At 40.6% G+C, this 17,034-nt stretch overlaps 2 protein-coding genes across 4 annotated transcripts in view; one reads left to right on the top strand and one right to left on the bottom strand.

The window, feature by feature from the left end:
• Positions 1–17,034, top strand: part of LOC133643053 (olfactory receptor class A-like protein 1) — a 74,736-nt gene that overhangs the window by 29,425 nt on the left and 28,277 nt on the right. The gene's annotated exons all lie outside the window — the stretch shown is intronic.
• On the bottom strand, positions 6,800–8,168 carry LOC133643136 (olfactory receptor class A-like protein 1). Its single transcript, XM_062037544.1, has one exon. The coding sequence runs from the start codon at positions 8,166–8,168 to the stop codon at positions 7,203–7,205; it is 966 nt and encodes a 321-aa protein (XP_061893528.1). The 3' UTR covers positions 6,800–7,202.

Below are 17,034 nucleotides of genomic sequence, written 5' to 3'. Positions count from 1 at the left end.
TGCGTCTGACGGGCCTGAGGCTTCCCTTCCGCTGCACGGATTTAGTATTTTTGTTACAGCTGTGTGAGACCTCCTTGTATTCTATCCTTCATTCCACCGGAGTCTGTCTATTTCTACTAATCAGATTTCAGTGGCTTGAAGAGTAAGATACATGGAACTTGTCGTCTGGACCCCGTTTTCTTCTTGGTTTTACAGATCGTGCTTTCATCTCTGGTGCACAATAAAATACCTGCAGCAGTTCTGCACAAGCAAACACATCCAAACCACCTCCATCTTTACTGCATGGGTTGTACCAATAAGATCATTGCCTTATTTACTGGCTAATTAAGGGAAAAATGCCCTAATGTTCCTAAAAACACCTTTAATTGGATCCGTCAATTATGCCCGACCCCTTCAAAAAACTACTTTTTTGTTAGTTGTCCTTCCCCAGCAGGCACAAGACATTGATACAACATTGATTATTCATATGTTTTTTAAACAACGTTGCAAAATCTTTGTATTTGTAAATTGAGTTGATGAACGAGGTTGGATCCACGCTGTTGTTTGGGAAATGACCAAATTTTAATGGTCAAATCAACGTCACGACCTGACATTGAATAAACGTTGTCAAAAAGTATGTTGTTTCAACATTGTATTTGTATTGTAGAATACTGGTTGGGAAATGACAACATTTCAATGGTCAAATCAACGTCAGAACTCAACATTGAAAAAAAATTGTTGTTAAAAAAGTATGTTGTTTCAATGTTGTATTTGTGTTGTAGAATATTGGTTGGAAAATACCAAGATTCAATGGTCAAATCAACGTCACAACCTGACATCGTCACAACCTGACATTGAATACACGTCGTCAAAAGTTAAAGTTAAAGTACCAATGATTGTCACACACACACTAGGTGCGGTGAAATTTGTCCTCTGCATTTGACCCATCCCCTTGTTCACCCCCTGGGAGGTTAGGGCAGCAGCGGGCAGCAGCGGTGCCACGCCCGGGAATCATTTTTGGTGATTCAACCCCCAATTCCAACCCTTGATGCTGAGTGCCAAGCAGGGAGGTAATGGGTCCCATTTTTATAGTCTTTGGTATTACTTTGAACTCACAACCTACCGATCTCAGGGCAGACACTCTAACCACTGAATGTTGTTTCAATGTTGTTTTCGTAATATAGAATATTGGTTGGAAAATTACCCAAATTCAAATGGTCAAATCAACGTCACAACCTGACATTGGATAAACGTCATCAAAAAGTATGTTGTTTCAATGTTGTTTGTGTTGTAGAATTTTTGTTGGTAAATGACCCAATTTCAATGGTCAAATCAACTTCAGAACCCAACATTGAAGAAATGTTAAAAAGTATGTTGTTTCAACATTGTATTTGTGTTGTAGAATATTGGTTTGGAAATTACCAAATTTCAATGGTCAAATCAATGTCAGAACCCAACATTGAATAGACGTTGTTAAAAAAGTATGTTGTTTGAACGTTGTATTTGTGTTGTAGAATATTGGTTGGCAAAAAATGTCAATGGTCAAATCAAGGTCAGACCCCAACATTGATTAAACGTCAAAAAAGATGTTGTTCTAACGTTATGTTTGAGTTGCTCAACATCAGGACCTAATTCAACAAGTTCTCAACGTTGTTTCAATGTCTTGTGCCTGCTGGGACAGACCAACAGCAATAACAGCCCATTTCAACATTGTGACAGTGTTTATTAATGCCACACCCTTCTTTCTTTATTCACGAAATATCAATTAGACCGAATATTACTCACAATTGCACGCATACCGTATTTCCTTGAATTGCCGCCGGGTATATAGTATGCCCCTGCCTAGAATTACCGCCGGGTCAAACTCGTTTCTCAAAATAATTAGAGCATGCTTAGCATTACCGCCGGGTCAGAATTACAGCCGGGTCAAACTCGTTTCGCAAAATATTATTTTTATTAGCGCATGTCTAGAATTACAGACGGGTCAAACTCGTTTCGCAAAATAATTAGCATATGCCTAGAATTTCCGCCGGGTCAAACTCGTCACGTCACGAGTGACACTTCACCTGTCATCATTTTCAAAATGGAGGAGGCTGATTTAAATAATTTAAAATCACATAAAGGGAAGAAGATAAAGAGCTATTCAGTAGGATTTAAGGTCCAAGCTATTGAATATGCTAAAAAGAACAGTAAGCAGCTATGTTTTATTAATATACCGTAGCTGCGTGTGTCAAATATGAGTCATTAAATGACTCCCGCCTCCTGGTGGTAGAGGGCGCTAGTGATCCTTCTTGCGACTACTCGGCTGCAGAAGAAGTGACAACTAGCAGCAACAGTTAGCACCGATCGTTTATTTTTTCCTCTCGCTTGCACTTTCAACATGGAGGATTACATATCTGAAATAAAACAGTTTTCTAAACTGGACTTTCAATCGAAGCAGGAGGTAATAATTAAAGGAAGATCATCGAGACAAAGAGACTTTAAAAACTGAAGAAAGATAAGGAAGACTTCTATAAACAAGTTATCAATGCTTTTGTTCAGAAGGAGCTGCGCATGGACTTCATTTATAAGTAAAGGTAAGACCATAACGTTTTTTTATTAAATGTGCTTTTCATGATGGTATCCTTACATCACACTCAAATTTATAAGCGCAGGCCTAAATTTACCGCATGCCATTGGTTATCGCCGGAGTGAGAAGAGGGTTTTAAAATAATTAGTGCATGCTTACATTTACCGCATGCCTTTGGTAAGCGCCGCAGTGAGAAGAGGTTTTAAATTAATTACCGCCCCGGCGCTAATTCAAGGAAATACGGTATGTCCCCAAAAAGCCCTCGCCCTGTACGTTTCCTCCAACAATTTGACATTTTTCCTTTATTTCCGCACCAAACAACTTTTGTCCCACATTTTGTTTTCAACTCACCCTCTGGGAGACACTTCAGAGACCTCATTAGCATGGGATAGTCCCCACAGCGCCCTAATTGGCGCTGAACAGGCCGCTGCAAGACATCTAGCCCTGAATCACTTCTAAAATATCACCACGTCTTTTTGGTGGCTGGGAAACAAACAAACAAAACGGCATTAAGAGCAGAGAGTCATTGAGAGCGACCGCAGTGCAATAAATGTGCCGCAAGAGCAAGGTTTATTTCAGTCTATTTAATACACGGAGCAATGAAATTGTGAAATGTTTACAAGACACCCAGAGCATAAATGCACGATAGAACACATTCACTTTGTTAAAGATGAGAGGAAAAATTGTCCTTTGGATAGCATACAGTCATGGAGCTATTACTATAACTCAAGTTGTCCTTTTTTCTCTCTCGTGATGTGTGCTGCCCCCTGCTGCTCATCAGACAGAAAGCATTTTAGCATGTGGCCAGGGTTGGAGGGCCATATTCTGGGCCCCCATTCACAAGACACCTAAAGGGCCCCCCCCCCCCCCCATCCCACCCTAAACCCAAAGTTGCTGCCCCAATACACACACACACTCACTTACGTGGTATGCTTACATGCATTAAAAAACAAATAATTGAATGTTAAAACCAGCTTTTTAAAAGAAAGAACACCGTTTTGAGTTTTTAAAGATGGGATTAAGAACATATCTCAATAACCTTCCCAAACAATAAAAAAAAAAACATTTTTGTGTTTGTTTTTATTTTTTACAGGAAAACGCCAACAAATTCATCATAAAATGACCAGGACATTAATTTAAATAACCATATAAGCTGTCATTAATATGATTTTAAATTTGTCTTTTTGTTTCCTTTCTTTTAGAGCAGGGATGTAACATCAAGTGTGTGTGTGTGTGTGTGTGTGTGTGTGTGTGTGTGTGTGTGTGTGTGTGTGTGTGTGTGTGTGTGTGTGTGTGTGTGTGTGTGTGTGTGTGTGTGTGTGTGTGTGTGTGTGTGTGTGTGTGTGTGTGTGTGTGTGTGTGTGTGTGTATACAGTTGTGCTCATAAGTTTACATACCTTGGGAAAATGTATGATTTTTTGGCCATTCTTCAGATGAGTGATAAAACAAAAACCTTTCTTCCACTCAGGCTTAATGGTTGTGTGAAGCTATTTGGCAAACAACTGTGTTTACTCTTTTCAAATCAAAATGACAAAAGAAAATACCCAAATGACCCTGATCAAAAGTTTACATACCCCAGTGACTTTGATATGATAACATGCACAAAAGTTGACACAAACAGGTTTGAATGGCTAATCAAGGTTCCATTCCTCACCTGTGACATGTTTGTTTGTAATTAATGTGTGTGTATAAAAGGTCAGTGAGTTTCTGGGCTTCTGACAGACCATTGCATCTTTCATCCAGTGCTGCACAGATGTTTCTGGATTCTGAGTCATGGGGAAGGCAAAATAACTGTCAAAAGATCTGCGAGGAAAGGTAATTGAACTGCATAAAACAGGAAAGGGGTATAAAAAGATATCCAAGGAATTGAGAATGCCAATCAGCAGTGTTCAAATGCTGATTAAGAAGTGGAAAATTAGGGATTCAGGTAGACCAGCAAAGATTTCAGCCACAACTGCCAGGAAAATTGTTCGAGATGCAAAGAAAAATCCACAAATAACTTCAGCTGAAATACAGGACTCTCTGAAAAATTGTGGTGTGGCTGTTTCAAGATGCACAATAAGGAGGCACTTGAAGAAAAATGGGCTGCATGGTCGAGTCGCCAGAAGAAAGCCATTTCTGCGCAAATGTCACAAAGTATCCCACTTACATTACACCAAACAGCACAGAGACAAGCCTCAAAACTTCTGGAACAAAGTAATTTGGAGTGATATAAATGTATATGTATAACGAATAAATGTATATGTATATATGAATATAAATGCATAAGGATTAAGGATTTGCCCAATGATAATACATAATTGCCTCTGTATTTTATTATATACTTTTTAAGTCAATCAATCAATCAAGCAATGTTTATTTATATAGCCCTAAATCACAAGTGTCTCAAAGGGCTGTACTTACGTTGTAAAAAAAACAAAACTACATTTTGCAGTGAAAAATTTTGCAGCTCAGTCGCCAGAATATTACCGTAAAATTGACAGTGTTTTTTTTTTAATGCATATTACTTCAAATGTAAAAAAAAACTACCACATTTTTTTTTTAATAGAATTTAAAGTTGTATTACTGCAAATGGAAAAAGTTTTTTTACAGTACAATTCTGGTAAGGGTGAGGGATAACTTGCTTTAAAAACATAATTTGCGCAAGATATTTAAGTATTTATTTTTATTACGACCTATATATGTATATTATTTGTTGCATTTGTATGTTATTTTCAGATGTAAAAGATATGCAATTAGGTATTTTTTTTTCTGTCGAAATGGAAAGAATGAATACATTTAGTAAGAAAGTACTTTATTGATGCATATTATTTCCAGCCTTTCCATCCATATAAAATGAAGTGGCCCCTGAACCTGGAAATTATCACCCTTGCTTTAGAGTAGCGATAAGATGTTACACGTAGAATTATCATCAATGGATAATTCAAATAATAATAGATAATTTTAAAATGATAAGTATATTATTATTAGTGCATTTCCTATAGTAGTTAAGTCCACCCCTGTCTTTGAAACTAGAAAACTCTGTTTCTAACTTTCATTGAGGGTCCTTGACGGCATCACAGTTATGGGCATTTGGATGCAAAAGTAAAACTTGCATCTAAATTCCCCCCATGCTGCCACAAATAGATTGACATTTGTATTATAATTACATTATTATTAGTGCATCTCCTATAGGAGTTAAGTACCCCCGTGTCTTTGAAACTAGAAAAGTCTGTTTCTAACTTTAATTGAGGGTCCTTGACTGCATCACAGTTATGGGCATTTAGATGCAAAAGTAAAACTTGCATGTAAGTTCCCCCCATGCTGCCACAAATAGATTAACATTTTAATTATAATTACATAATTACTAGTGCATCTCCTATAGGAGTTAAGTCCACCCCTGTCTTTGAAACTAGAAAAGTCTGTTTCTAACTTTCATTGAGGGTCCTTGGCGGCATCACAGTTATGGGCATTTGGATGCAAAAGTAAAACTTGCATCTAAATTCCCCCCATGCTGCCACAAATAGATTGACATTTTTATTATAATTACATTATTATTAGTGCATCTCCTATAGGAGTTAAGTCCACCTGTGTCTTTGAAACTAGAAAAGTCTGTTTCTAACTTCAATTGAGGGTCCTTGACGGCATCACAGTTATGGGCATTTGGATGCAAAAGTAAAACTTGCATCTAAATTCCCCCCATGCTGCCACAAATAGATTGACATTTGTATTATAATTACATTATTATTAGTGCATCTCCTATAGGAGTTAAGTACCCCCGTGTCTTTGAAACTAGAAAAGTCTGTTTCTAACTTTAATTGAGGGTCCTTGACTGCATCACAGTTATGGGCATTTAGATGCAAAAGTAAAACTTGCATGTAAGTTCCCCCCATGCTGCCACAAATAGATTAACATTTTAATTATAATTACATAATTACTAGTGCATCTCCTATAGGAGTTAAGTCCACCCCTGTCTTTGAAACTAGAAAAGTCTGTTTCTAACTTTCATTGAGGGTCCTTGGCGGCATCACAGTTATGGGCATTTGGATGCAAAAGTAAAACTTGCATCTAAATTCCCCCCATGCTGCCACAAATAGATTGACATTTTTATTATAATTACATTATTATTAGTGCATCTCCTATAGGAGTTAAGTCCACCTGTGTCTTTGAAACTAGAAAAGTCTGTTTCTAACTTCAATTGAGGGTCCTTGACTGCATCACAGTTATGGGCATTTAGATGCAAAAATAAAACTTGCATGTAAGTTCCCCCCATGCTGCCACAAATAGATTAACATTTTAATTATAATTACATAATTATTAGTGCATCTCCTATAAGAGTTAAGTCCACCCCTGTCTTTGAAACTAGAAAAGTCTGTTTCTAACTTTAATTGAGGGCCCAGTTATGGGCATTTAGATGCAAAAGTAAAACTGCACGTAAGTTCCCCCCGCCCCCATACTGCCAGAAATAGATATATTTTTACCTTTCGCCTCATCCTTGTTCGGGCTGGGTGTGAATGTTTAAAGGTGAGCTTTGATGGTGTTATGACGTCTGTGTCCTATGCTAGGTTTACTTTCGAGAAGTGACCTAGGTAGTCCTTCTTGATTTGATTTATGCAACGTTATAATTGAACTTCCACGGCTATATTAGTTTTAAGTTTGTACAAAATTCTGGTCACTAGAGAGTGGAAAGAGTGGTCGCTCCCTCCTTGATGAAATTGGACTGCACGGCGCACCGAAGTCGGCCGTTCACCTTCCTGTTGGACGCGATGATGACGACCGGGCTCAGCGCGCAATACAGCGAAGAGAAGAATATACGCAGGTCGGAAAAAAGCGACTTGCTCATGGTTTTTCTCACTGTGAGGGTGTACACCCAGATTCCGTTGTCCACGCCGTAGAGGACCACGTACAAAGTCACCAGGGCCACCACGGCTTTGGCCGCCCGCCGCTCCGAGCTGCCGCCACCGCCTCTTCCTCCGCCTGCGCCGCGAAGGCCCTTGAGCTGCTGGCTGTGCTTGTAAAGGAAGTGCAGGATGATGAGGCTGGCGAGCGTCATGAGCATCATGGGCACCACGTCTCTGCCCACCTGCGCTGCCCCGTTGGCCTCTTTGGAGAGCTTGGAGGGGAAGTTGACGTAGCAGAACTGCACATTGATGCCGTGGTTGGCGGACAGCGACACGTTCTTGGCGCTGAGGGAGAAGAGAACGGCGGCCGAGGTCATGCACATGTTGATCAGCCAGAGGGCCAGGAACACCACCCACAAGTAGCGGCCCAGCAAAGATCGGAAGGATGCCCAGCGTGACCCTGGAGGGGCGATGCTCAGGCACTGGTAGGTGCTGAGGACGAAGGTGAGCCAGATGGAGAGCGAGCGGGACGTCCGGTAGACAAAGATGACACCCTTGCAGGCGGCCTCGCTGAAGATGTCGGCCAGGCGGAGGGACGCCAGCGTCTCCAGCAGGCAACGCACGGCCACAACCACCAGGTTGACGCAAGCCAAGTGCAGCACAATGGCATCAGCGGCGAGGAGGCGCTTGTCCCTGTGCAAGACAGAGAGGAAGGCCACGACGATGGCGGTGTTGCCAGGGATGCCCACCACAGTCAGGGATAAATACATCATCCCACGCACAAACTCCTCCGACGGCATTCTTGGGCGAGTGCAGACAAGAGTCCATCAAGTTGGAAGTGCCAGTGTGTCCCAGCCTCGCCTGAAGGAGCTCCGACACTCGTCTTCTTATACTTTCATGACGCCATTGTTTGCTCTCCACGCTCCATTGACTCCACACACTTGACTCCAATTACTGCACATCAGTCCAGATGGCTGCCTCCGTCCCCGCAGAGATGCCAACTGACACCGTGACAATTAATTTGTTGGCAGCAAATCATTTGGTAGAAAGGCCAGAACGCTCTCTTCTTTCGGTGGAAGACGGTTGTTTAATAGGTCAATAAATAATTGTGTGAATGTCCAACATTTTCACATACAAGACTTTATACCAAAAAAACATCTATTTATTATTATTATTATTAGTAGTAGTAGTAGTAGTAATAGTATTGTGTGAATATCCAAGTATTCACACATATAAGATTATACACCAAAAAACATCTATTTATCATTATCATCATTATTATTATTATTAGTAGCAGTAGTATTATTGGTATTAGTATTGTGTGAATGTCCAATCATTAACACATATAAGATTCTACAACCAAAAAAAATCTATTTAGTATTGTTATTATTGTGTGAATGTCCAAGCATTCCCACATGTAAGATTCTACACCAAAAAACATCTATTTATTAGTATCATTATTATTAGTAGTATTAGTAGTAGTATTAGTATTAATATTATTAGTATTATTATAGAGCGAATGTCCAAACATTCACACATATAAAATTATACACCAAAAAACATATTTATTTTCATTAGTAGTAGTATTAGTATTGTATGAATGTCCAAGCATTCACACAGTTAAAATTCTACACCAAAAACATCATGTATTTATTATTATTATTATTATTATTATTACTATTGTGTGAATGTCCAATCATTCACACAATTAAAATTCTACACCAAAAAAACATCTATTTATTATTATTATTATTAGTAGTAGTAGTAATGTGTGAATGTCCAAGCATTCACACGATACAATTCTACACCAAAAACCATTTATGTATTATTAGTATCTGTGGAAGTCGCTTCCTAGCAGCTCCACTGGAGACACGGCACAAGAGCCAAGCGTGCAGGTTTAACAAAGTTGTAATGGTTGTCACAAGATTTTCAAAAATGTCTTTCCGCATGTCGTGACGTTGCCGTCACTCCCAATCCTCTCTCCTCCTCCGCTCCCGGCTGCTTACTGTTAAATACAACAGATGATTAGATTAACACGTACCACCTGTGAAATCTAATCACCTGCCAGCTGTGTCTCGCTGTCCCGCACATCCCCTAGCTGATGGTATTCCGCCCTCGACACCATTGCCAGAGGCGGTGACCTTTGCTCCTGCAGGCGCGCTAGACGCACTTCCCTCCACAGTATCATTATTATTATTATTATTATTATTGTGTGAATGTCAAATAATTCTCACATATAAGATTCTACACCAAAAAAAAATCTTATTATTATTAGTAGTAGTAGTAGTAGTATTTGTATTATTATTGTTATTGTTTGAATGTCCAAGCATTCACACATATAAGATTCTGAAAAATTCTATAACATTTTGTGAAAAATTCCTAGTTTGTGAACCCGTTCTCAAACAATGGCAATAAAACTATTCTGATTCTGATTCTACACCAAAAAACATATGTTTATTATGTTTTTTTAAATTATTAATATTATTATTGTATGAACGTCCAAGCATTCTCACATATAAGATTCTACACCAAAAAAATATTATATTTATTATTATTATTATTATTATTATTATTATTATTATATCTATTGTGTGAATGTCCAAGCATTCACACATATAAGATTCTACACCAAAAAAATCATCTATTTATCATTATTATTATTATTATTAGTAGTAGTAGTAGTAGTAGTATTGTGTGAATGTCCAAGCATTCTACACCAAAAAAATAATCTATTTATTATTATTATTATTATAATTATTATTATTATTATTATTATTGTGTTAATGTCCAAGCATTCCATCCATCCATTTTCTACCGCTTGTCGCTTTCTGGGTCGCGGGGGGTGCTAGAGTCTATCTCAGCTATTCTCACGTAGAAAATTCTACACCAAAAAAAAAAATTATATTCATTATTATTATTATTGTGTGAATGTCCAAGAATTTTCACATATAAGATTCTACACCAAAAAAACATGTATTTATTATCATTCTGCCGCAAAGGTTTGGCGCGCTCCACAGCCCACAGTTTTCCTCCAATCGGGAACGTTCTAGTATCAAAATGATTGGCTTGACTGGGAATCATGAGCTCCCAGAATTTCCGTTTTTCCGGGTCATTTTTCCCATTGAAAATGAATGGGCCATTTTTTTAACTTGTACAATTCAACACTTTACTCACCTTAGATAAGTTTAAAAAAATTCCCAGAATTCTCTTTACATTGCTGCATTTGTCTTTTCCTCTATCCTGACTAGTGTACCAGTTCTTTCAGTTGAAAATCCTCCCCACATCATGATGCTGCCACCACTATGCGTCACTTTTCGTCCTGGTGATGAGCGGTGCCTGGTTTCCTCCAAACATGATGCCTGGCATTCACGCCAAAGACTTTAATCTTTGTCTCATCAGACCAAAGAAATTAGTTTCTAATGGTCTGAGAGTCTTTCTGGTGCATTTTGGCAAACTTTTGACTAAGAAATGTCTTCCGTCTGGCCACTCTACCATACAGGCCTGATTGGTGAATTGTCCTTCTGGAAGGTTCTCCTTCTCCACATAGGAATGCTGTAGTTCTGATCGAGTGACCATCGAGTTCTTGGTCACCTCCCTAACTAGGGTCCTTCTCCCCAGATTGCTCAGTTTAGACGTCCGGCCAGCTCGAGGAAGACTTCTTCCATTTATGGATGATGTAAACTACTCTGGTTATTGAGACCTTCAAGTCAGCAGATATTGTTCTGTACCCTCCCCAGATTTGCTTTGAGACACTCCTGTCTCGGAGGTCTACAGACAATTCCTTAGACTTAATTCTTGGGTTGTGCTCTGTCATGCACTGTCAAGTGTGGACCTTACATTTAGACAGGTGTGTGCCTTTCCCAATCATGTCCAACCAATTGAATTCGAGTCCCGGGTGGAACAGAAAGGCAGGGACTGAACCACGCGGGTTCCAGTAAGAGCGAGATTTACGTGTGGCTGGACCATGTGTATGTTGGTAAACCTCACTCCCTGACAACCTCAAGCAATACTGGCTATCGGGTTGATAGCTTGGGCTTTTAGTTCGCTAATTACCACGCTCGTCTTGCATACCAGATGTATCCATGGTCCATTCTTGTAATGATGACCGAAAATTATCTTAATTATAAATATGGAGTCTTACAAGATGGTACCCATCAAAGTTTTCATTTACTTTTATCAGTCCAGAAGCAGAATGTGTTTCCACCGCCATGTTTGACAGAAGGCTTGTTGATGTGCGGGCCTCAAGACACCGCCAGTCAAGTCGACGCCAATAAGCTCACTTACAAAATAATTTATTCCCCCATCATGTGTTAAAACCCAACAAAAGTCATGACTTTATGCAGTTTGATGAGTTTGCCAGTTTCTTTTTTTCAGTTTCAACTATAGAGACATCCAAATGTGTTTGTATTGTTTCATTTAGTGCAGGGGTCGGCAACCCAAAACGTTGAAAGAGCCATATTGGACCAAAAGTACAAAAAACAAATCTGTCAGGAGCCGCAAAAAATGAAAAGTCTTACATAAGTCTTATAATTAAGGCAACACATGGCGTAAGGGTCTATATTAGCTATATTAGCCTACTATCAAAATGACTATGTCTATCTTCGTTGACAGAAATGTTGACATGTAATATTTATTCTACACATTGTTACGACATTAGAAACCGTTAGTAAATCAGAGGCTCAGAAGGTGAGATAACTCCTGGAAATTACTGGCTTTTAATGGCCAAAGGTATATATTTGTGTGTCCAAGTTAAAGGAAACGTCAGGCTGTCATCTTTTAATAGATTTATTACAATCTTTGGCAAGCTAGGTAATGTTTGCTGTGGTCTGGAACAACATGGCACACAAACAACTATCTGAAATGCAGTCAGTATTACATACAGATAATGTGTCATGAGACATGCAAATTAAAATTATATACTAAGAGGATAAAAGTAAAGGATATTAAATGAGATCAATTATACCTACAAACGAGGCATAATGATGCGATATGTACATACAGCTAGCCTAAATAGCATGTTAACATTGATTAGCTTGTAGTCATGCACTGACCAAATATGCCTGATTAGCACTCCACACAAGTCAATAACATCAACAAAGCGCACCTTTATGCATTCACGCACAGTATAAAATATTTGGTGGACAAAATGAGAAAAAGAGGGAGTGGAGGATTTTACATGTAAACAAACTTGGCCCTAATGTGAGTGCGAATGTTGTCTGTCTATCTGTGTTGGCCCTGCGATGAGGTGGCGACTTGTCCAGGGTTTACCCCGCCTACTGCCTGTGTGCAGCTGAGATAGGCTCCCGCACCCCCCGCGACACTGAAGGGGACAAGCGGTAGAAGATGGATAGATGGACAAACTGTTGCGTCACAGTCCACACTATGGTGAGTTCAAGAACCGCCAACATTGGTAGGACAAAACGATGTTCACCAAATAGTCTCATCAGTGAAGCATAAACACAAACATACTAAACAGTGGGCTTCCTAACAATCGGGAAGGTTTGTGTCATGTTTGTCCTCAAACAAAAAACATACTAAAACAAAAAATATATTTTCCACACATCTTTTTCCATTTTCAATCATTTTTTCAAAATGCTCCAGGAGCCACTAGGGGGACTAAAGGGCCGCCTGTGGCTCGAGAGCCGCAAGTTGCTGACCCCCGATTTAGTGTAACAGTTAGGTATAATGGCGCCCCCTGTTGTTTCGGCAGGCACTTCACAGCCAGTCAATGGATTTTATTGTGAAATGTTTTTGCTGTTGGTAGTACCAAGTTGAATGGTTTGTTTTTTATACATCTTCATGATTATAACAACAATCACTCTTATTTGCTCATCTATTATTTAAATTTTAAGATCAGTATGTTTATATTTAGATTTCTAGCCCTTATTGCAGAACAAATACATTTGTGTTGTGTTGTGTTCTTCTACTACAACGTGAAACTAACTATGAAGGGTTTATTATTAATGTCAGAACAAGACGCCTATGAGTTTAACTTTTAAATACATGATCCAAGGTGTTCACAGTAATGCTTATTTTATGAGTCATCGACAAATACAGAAGCATAAGTTCCCAGTTTGATTTTTTGTTCAACCTCTGGTTTGATTTGTGTAACCTTGTGTGCGCTATTCCATCAGACATCATCATTCTAGTTCCACTGGAGTGGAACTTTTCGAACATGTTGAAAAGGAACTGAAATTGTGATGTATCGTGTTGTATGCTTGCATGTTCGAAATAAACTCAAACTCAAACATCTCCACTGAACAGTCCCTTCCTGTGTTGTATGTTGCTGTACTGACGCCACCGCGGCCTCTAGTGGTGATAAATGGAACTCAGCACAATATGCAGGACTTTACATTTTGTTGACGTTTTCAACGGTCGTTCATTTGACATCTGCCCTGACTCAAATATTATTAACATTGTTGTTATTATAATATTTTAGCTTTTGCTATACTTTATAGATCAGAGTACAAAGACACCTCAGTTTTTATAAGCTCCGGTTTTAGTGTGGCTCGGTTTTGGGTGAACATGATTGGCCCTAGTGTGTGAATGTGAGTGTGAATGTTGTCTGTCTATCTGTGTTAGCCCTGCGATGAGGTGGCAACTTGTCCAGGGTGTATCCCACCTTCCGCCAGAATGCAGCTGAGATAGGCTCCAGCACCGAACGGGACAAGCGGTAGAAAATGGATGGATGGATGATTGATTGATGTCCTTCAAGTCCCAAATTTTTAAAGTGTCATTGAACGCACCACGCTGCTACGGTATGCATAGCCAAACGTTTGAGGGCAATATGGTGCTTAGCTCAGTAGTTTTGAAGTGCGACAAGCTAATTGCAACAGCTGACAGTGATGTGCGATACAGCTGATTTTCTTTCCGATCCGATACCAAGTAAAATTCAGACGCGGCGATACCGATCCAACATCGATACTTTGCGCACGTTGTATACCTAATGTGTCAGCTAAAATTTCTAAAAGTTAGCTATTTTCAAATAACATGTTAATCCAAAAAACAGTAAAAATGTAGGAAAAAAGAGCAAAAAATTGTAATGTTATGAGAAAAAGACTAGGTGTGATTGATCTAATTATTTAAATAATAGTATACTATAACAAAGTCTTTAAATATTTATATATACTATATGTTTGTATCTTCTTTTTTAAATATCAAAATGACACTTTGATTGGTCACATCTAGTCCCAGACTTAGATCGGTCACATTTAGTCCTTAGACTTAGGTCGGTCACATTTAGACTTAGATCAGTCACATCTAGTCTTAGACTTAGTTCGGTCACATCTAGTCTCAGACTTAGATCGTTCACATCTAGTCTTAGACTTAGATCGGTCACATCTAGTCTTAGACTTAGATCGGTTACATCTAGTCCCAGACTTAGATCGGGCACATCTAGTCTTAGACTTAGATTGGTCTGATCTAGTCTTAGACTTAGATCGGTCACATCTAGTCTTAGACTGAGATTGGTCACATCTAGTCTTAGACTTAGATTGGTCACATCTAGTCTTAGACTTTGATTGGTCACATCTAGTCTTAGACTTTGATCGGTCACATCTAGTCTTAGACTTTGATCGGTCACATCTAGTCTTAGACTTAGATTGGTCAGATCTAGTCTTAGTGTTAGATTGGTCTGATGTAGTCTTAAGAATTAGATCAGTCACAGAAGGGTTAGTGCGTCTGCCTCATAATACGAAGGTCCTGAGTAGTCGTGAGTTCAATCCCGGCCTCGGGATCTTTCTGTGTGGAGTTTGCATGTCCTCCCCGTGACTGCGTGGGTTCCCTCCGGGTACTCCGGCTTCCTCCCACCTCCAAAGACATGCACCTGGGGATAGTTTGATTGGCAACACTAAATTGGCCCTAGTGTGTAAATGTGAGTGTGAATGTTGTCTGTCTATCTGTGTTGGCCCTGCGATGAGGTGGCGACTTGTCCAGGGTGAGCTGAGATAGGCTCCAGCGCCCCCCGCGACCCCGAAGGGAATAAGCGGTAGAAAATGGATGGAAAAATGGACATCTAGTCTTAGACTTAGATTGGTCACATCTAGTCTCAGACTTAGATCGGTCACATTTAGTCTCAGACTTAGATCGTTCACATCTAGTCTTAGACTTAGATCGGTCACATCTAGTCTTAGACTTAGATCGGTTACATCTAGTCCCAGACTTAGATCGGGCACATCTAGTCTTAGACTTAGATCGGTCACATCTAGTCTTAGACTGAGATTGGTCACATCTAGTCTTAGACTTAGATTGGTCACATCTAGTCCCAGACTTAGATCGGTCACATCTAGTCTTAGACTTAGATCGGTCACATTTAGTCTTAGACTTAGTTCAGTCTGATCTAGTCTTAGACTTAGATTGGTCAGATGTAAGCACAAGTTAACACTTGCAGGGCATTACTGCCTGACGCACCTCCGACAGTGCCATGTGGTGCTGGCTGCAGGGTCGTCAGCCGGGAGCCACCCTTCACGGATGTTTCGCTCCTTTAATCCCGGAACATCTCTGGGTGGTGGAGCAGCGACAGGGACGTCTCCCTGCCACCCCCTGCAGCCAGCTGGAGGATCCATAATGTACCCACATTCTAACCCCAGTGTTATTGCTGTTGTGTATATGGAATGAGTCCCAAGGGACTATGCATGGCAGGGACGTCCATCTCCCTGAGTCAAGCGTGGGCCTGACCGCATACCATAACATGGCAGCAGGGAAGCCTCCCTACTGCCCCTTGTCTACACGCCTTGCTTTCCCCACGCCTTGTCGTTTCTTCTGAGCCACAACCAGAAGCTCCCCTGTTCTGCCTCCTCTGCCAGGGCTTTGAGGGCCTTCTTTAGATTGGAGCCTTTGATCCCAAGGGACTTTAGGAGTCGCTGGGTGGATGCTCCAGTGTAGCCTCGACAGCCAACTTCTACTGGATAGGTGAAGGGCCTCCATCCTGCTTGTGCACACTCACTTGCCAGCTCTGAGTACTTGTCCCTCTTTCTTTCAAAGGCAGCCTCCATTCCCTCTTCCCATGGTACCGTTAATTCTACCATGATGACAGTTTTAGTAGAGGTGGACCACAGGACAATGTCTGGGCGTAACGAGGTTGTTGTGATCTCTTGAGGGAACTTCAACTGACGATCTAGATCAGCCCTCATGTTCCATTCTCCGCCAGCTGACAGGAGAGACTGGATGCTCTTGCTGCTGCTCTGAGGCTGGCCACCTTGCTTGACAAACTTAATCAACCGCTGAGCTGTTCCCGGACTGGCCCCATTTGCTTCCACTCTGCGTGCCTCCAGGATTTCTGCTAGCCTTCGCAGGACGCTGTCGTGCCGCCATCCATACCGGCCCTGCGACAAAGCTACCTTGCAGCCAGAAAGAATGTGACGCAAGCTTGGGTTCTGGGAGTCACAGAGCTGGCAGGACACCTCTGCCCCGTACCACACATGCAAGTTCCCGGGACTGGGGAGGGTATCGTACGTGGCCCTGATGAGGAAACTTAGCCTCGCCTGGGGCATCTTCCACATGTCTGCCCACGTAACAACTCTGTTGACAACAGCCTCCCAATTGGTCCATCTCCCTTGCTGCTGTTGGCCCACAGCCTTGATCATGTAGCTCTCCTCTTCCATCTTAACCACTTCTGAGATCACCAGATCTTTTCTTTCCTTCCTTGAGGCTTTGGACCACATCTTG

This window comes from Entelurus aequoreus, linkage group LG26 (assembly GCF_033978785.1).
Source record: "Entelurus aequoreus isolate RoL-2023_Sb linkage group LG26, RoL_Eaeq_v1.1, whole genome shotgun sequence".
Classification (NCBI taxonomy): Eukaryota; Metazoa; Chordata; class Actinopteri; order Syngnathiformes; family Syngnathidae; genus Entelurus; species Entelurus aequoreus.
Note: the sequence above shows the minus strand (reverse complement) of the source record. Positions and strands in the feature narration are given on the sequence as shown.